Consider the following 4,335-nt stretch of genomic DNA (forward strand, 5'->3'; position numbering starts at 1 on the left):
TACTCTGTGAGTGACAAGACACAACAAAAATAAATTATTATTATTTTTTTTCCCTAATTTGCTGCATTTTTTTTTTTTTACATTTACAATGCCCGCATGCAGTATAGAAAAACTTAGATTGCTCCCATCATAAATCAACAGAACTGTGTAGGCTACAAGCAAGTGTTGCAACAAAACTGCATGCATGCAGAGATTGTGACGCAACAATATGTGCAAAATGCAACAAAATTATTTCTTCGTTTGTGCATAATGGTGCATCAATCTCTTTGCGTCGTTTGCTTGCAGTGTAGACAAAAAGCTACATTGCTGTCTAGGCTGCAAGTGAATAATGAAACAAAATTGCATGCAGAGATTGCAATGGCTCAATACTTAATAGTACCTGTTATAATCGAAGCCATATAAATTGCAAGACGCAACAAAACTTGACATCCCTTGCTTATAGCATAGCACAAAACTCAGTTTTGTTGTTCCGTTGCATTGCATCGTTTGCTTGCAACGTAGACATGAGTTAGAACTGACAAGCGAGAGCAGCCTGGCATGCGGCCCAATATACAGTTTCACTTAGATAATGAAGATGTCGTCCATCTCCTTAATTTTATCTTGACTGATCTGAGGAGAGTAGGCCTCCCATTGGGCAGAGAAATGGGGAAGTAAGCTGCCCCGTGAACTTGTACAGTCGAGGGTGTGAGCAAAAAAGCTATCGTGCTTATTATATTAATATCCTATTCCTAATAATGATTGCATCAGTACAAAACTAGATGGATAAGAAGGGGGAGTGATTTTTATCACACAGCTGTATTCTCAAGCAGCTCGTCTCTTTGTCTCCATCTCTTTCCTCACTCTGTTTAATAGGACTAAAATCCCCCGGGGATGAGATAAGGGAGTCGAAACAGATTTGGCACACAACCCCGCCCAGATTCTAGAGATGGGTCATGGCTATATAATAATAAAACAGTGCTCCACATTTAATGTGCTTAACATCATCAGATATCTCAATTGCAACCTCCGCGGGCACGTCTCAACATGTGTTGTCAATTGATTTTATCTTGCACATAACTGAAAACGATTTCGCAATTCTAAGCACTGCCTTAGTTACGATTCAATGTGTCGTGACAATGCGGTAAATTAAATTCTGCTGTAAATTAAATGCAGCTGGTGAGGCACGGTTGTGTAATTTAAGAATTTTAACACTCTTTAATGTTTTGCACAACATGACTCTTTAAACGTAGAATTGTATGCATGTATTTTCAAAATCAATTGTGCATGATTAGCTCACCATGGCTGCAGCGGCGGCCTGCGCTGCGACGGCAGTCTGGTTGGCCTGATGCTGGGCTGCTTTGATCTTGGCCTGCAGGTGAGCCGGAGGGTGGAAATACTTGCACTTCTCGCGCGAGCAGCGGCTCTTGATGTAGTCCATGCACACGGTGACCGTGTTGTCGCTCGTGTCAATCATGGGGCTGTCGCTAGGATGGGCGAAGCGGCAGTCGGTCTCGCCGCGTGCACAGTTGCCCCTCTGAAACTCACGACACACCTGGTCGCGGGCATTCACGGGTGCAAACGAACACGCAGACAAAACAAACAGGGAACACAACAGAAATGTGCAAACAGAGACGTGAGTAATTAAAGTTTCAAAGCTTTCATGTATGAGCACAGGTACGTAAGTAAACACACACGGAGCTGAATATTAACAAAGGCAGCGACAGCCTCTCAGTGTGGGAGGGCCATCAGTCAGTTGCTAAGTGATCGCACATTTAGTGACACACACACACACACAGAACCTTCAACTGTTATTGTTTCAACCACGCTGATAATTTTTTTGCGAGAAGCGCTTCTTTCTATCCTCCTTCTCACACTTTTCAGTAATTAATTCAGCTCCGTCTTTAACATACAGATTAAAGTCTTTGGTTTTCATAAACTTTAAATATACTTCAACAAAGTTTGAAAATCTGTGACCTTGACATTGTTCAAGCGTTCTACATTGAGAATCTAACCGACTGATGATGCCATTATTTACATACTGATTATTTATTTATTATTTGCATATAATTGCATACTGAATTATGATTGCTCACCAAATTATGATTGTTCTTTTCTTTCATCCTTTCTTTATATATATGATTGGCCTTTTCTTGCTTACATTTTATTTGCATACTGAATTACGATTGGTCTTTTCTTTCTTTCGCTATTTCTTTGCCATATACTGTTAGACGCCGCAACTACAACATTGGATCATTTTTAAATGAATGTCTATTTTAACAAAATAGTTCAAATAAAGTAAATATTACAGTAAATAGTTCGAGTTAAAAGCACGAACTATACAGATTTATTTTAAGCTTTTAATCAAGTTTTCTGATACCTTAACCTAGATTTCAATTATGGCAATGAGATTTAAACTGCGCTTTGCACATCTGTGGTTCAGAAATGATGCTGTTTGTCTCGAGACGAATGAAAAGATGGCCTCATAATGTTTCTGTGTGACGCATTACCTCAAGCTTGTCCGTGCGCAGTAGTTTCTGTGTGGAGGACGAGCTCTGCACACTGACCGGTGGGCTGCCGGGGACGATTACAGGGGTGCTGGGAAGCATCTCTGTGTGGACCAAACCCATGCCATGGCTCATGGGAGTCAGATACGGTGCGTAACTTAGTCCAGGGTTTGAGCCCAGACCTTGGCTGACAGGAAATGTAGGCTGTGAAGAAGACAATATATGGAACTATTCCAATAAAAGGAATAGTTCACCTAAAAATTAAAATTTGCTGCAAATGTACTCACTTCCAGGCCATTCAAGATGTAGTTGAATTTGTTTCTTCATCAGATTTGAAGAAAGCATTATTTTGGATTATGGACTCGTAATTTAGCCGGAAGCAACAGTTTGAAGTTAAAAACTTAAGTCTCAATGGTGGATTTGTTTCTTTGTTTCATTTCTCCAAATCTGTTCTGATGAAGAAACAAACTCATCTGCATCTTGGATGACCTGAGAGTACATTTTCAGCACATTTTCATTTTTTTGGTGAACTATTTAATTCACGTAAATATGCAGCTAGACGGGAAGATGAGTAGATGGTTCTTACCATTGGTTGCATGGTGGTGCCAGGGATCATGAACTGCATCTGCTGCGCCAGCATCGCTGCTGCAGTCTTCTGTTGGATGAGGTTGTTGCGTCCGTTGATTTCCAGCTGCGTCTTCAGATGCGCTGGTGGGTGAAGGTACTTACAGTTCTCTCTCGTACACCGACCCTATGGCAAGAAAGATCACAAATGACAACTATTAAGTATCTCAGTTGTTTCTCTTGGACAGAAATTAAATATTTTGCTTAAGTCTCCTGCAAAAAAAGACCCCAGTAAATCTCTCATTTATCTCAGAAGAGATCTCAAAAGTGTCACAACTTCAGCAAAAGTCAAAGAGCTCAATAAGAAATCAAACATTTCTCCTAAGACTTAATGATCTGAACTGCTATTCACATTCATTTCCTAGCTTTTTACTCTTACTATTTCACAACTATTGACTTATATACAGTATTCATTATATACATTATACTTCATTATATACAGTAAACAAATTGATTACCTGCGCAAAAAAACAACAAAAAACAACAACATAGAAATGACACTACAACATACATGAAAAACAAACCGCATCAATGCAGTAATCATGTATGCTTCATACTGCAATATTTATTAAGAAGGCCAAAGTTAGAAGAATATTCTGCACAAGGTCAAATGTGTGTTGGCATTAAACATCCACTGCAGGATATCCAGTGACACGGGAGGCCAAAGTGATACGAGATGTGAGAATTAGTGGAGGAGGGGTTAAAAACGCAGTGGTAGCACATACTGCGGACACGCAGAGACACAGAAAGAGAATCTCACTGCCTCTGCAGATGCTGCGTCGCCCTGCATGCACTCTACAGCATAAGCTGCTCGCTGGAGGCGTGAGATCTCCACGGTAACCTTGAGCACAAATATCTCATGCTCATGCTACTTACAAAACAAGATAACTGAAGGAAACTGAAGAAAACAAATCATAGATGTCATTAATTAAAATAATCATTCATTAACACATTCATGAAACTTGTCATTTTCAGATTATAAATATTTTTATATTTTTAGAATATACATAATTTGTTTTTGTTTTTAATGTCTAAGTCAAATTAAAAAGCAAGTTTTTAAATTATGAATGTTTTTAGAATTACATATAACTTAATTACACATTTTTATTTCTAAATATTTCAACATGTTTTTTCTTGTAATAAAATAGAATTAATATATCTGCTAAATAACAAAATTTTTTAAAATTATATATATATATATATATATATATATATACAGTGGGTACGG

The 4,335-nt window shown here is 38.5% G+C and overlaps 1 protein-coding gene across 3 annotated transcripts in view; it reads right to left on the reverse strand.

Moving 5' to 3' along the window:
• Nucleotides 1-630: 630 nt before the first annotated feature.
• The window catches only part of LOC107712538 (muscleblind-like protein 2a), a 59,320-nt gene continuing 55,615 nt past the window's right edge, over nt 631-4,335 (reverse strand). The window contains exons 2-4 of one of the 3 annotated variants that reach the window (XM_016517847.1): nt 3,070-3,234; nt 2,487-2,711; nt 631-1,531 (exon numbers count right to left, since the gene is read on the reverse strand). In XM_016517847.1, coding sequence (XP_016373333.1) covers nt 1,268-1,531; nt 2,487-2,711; nt 3,070-3,234 — 654 coding nt within the window. In that variant the 3' untranslated portion in view covers nt 631-1,267. The remainder of the gene's footprint in view (nt 1,532-2,486; nt 2,712-3,069; nt 3,235-4,335) is intronic. The other 2 variants (XM_016517846.1, XM_016517845.1) reach the window with 2 other exon arrangements.

This window comes from Sinocyclocheilus rhinocerous, unplaced genomic scaffold, assembly GCF_001515625.1.
Source record: "Sinocyclocheilus rhinocerous isolate Xijiao unplaced genomic scaffold, SAMN03320098_v1.1 scaffold2643, whole genome shotgun sequence".
Taxonomy (NCBI): Eukaryota; Metazoa; Chordata; class Actinopteri; order Cypriniformes; family Cyprinidae; genus Sinocyclocheilus; species Sinocyclocheilus rhinocerous.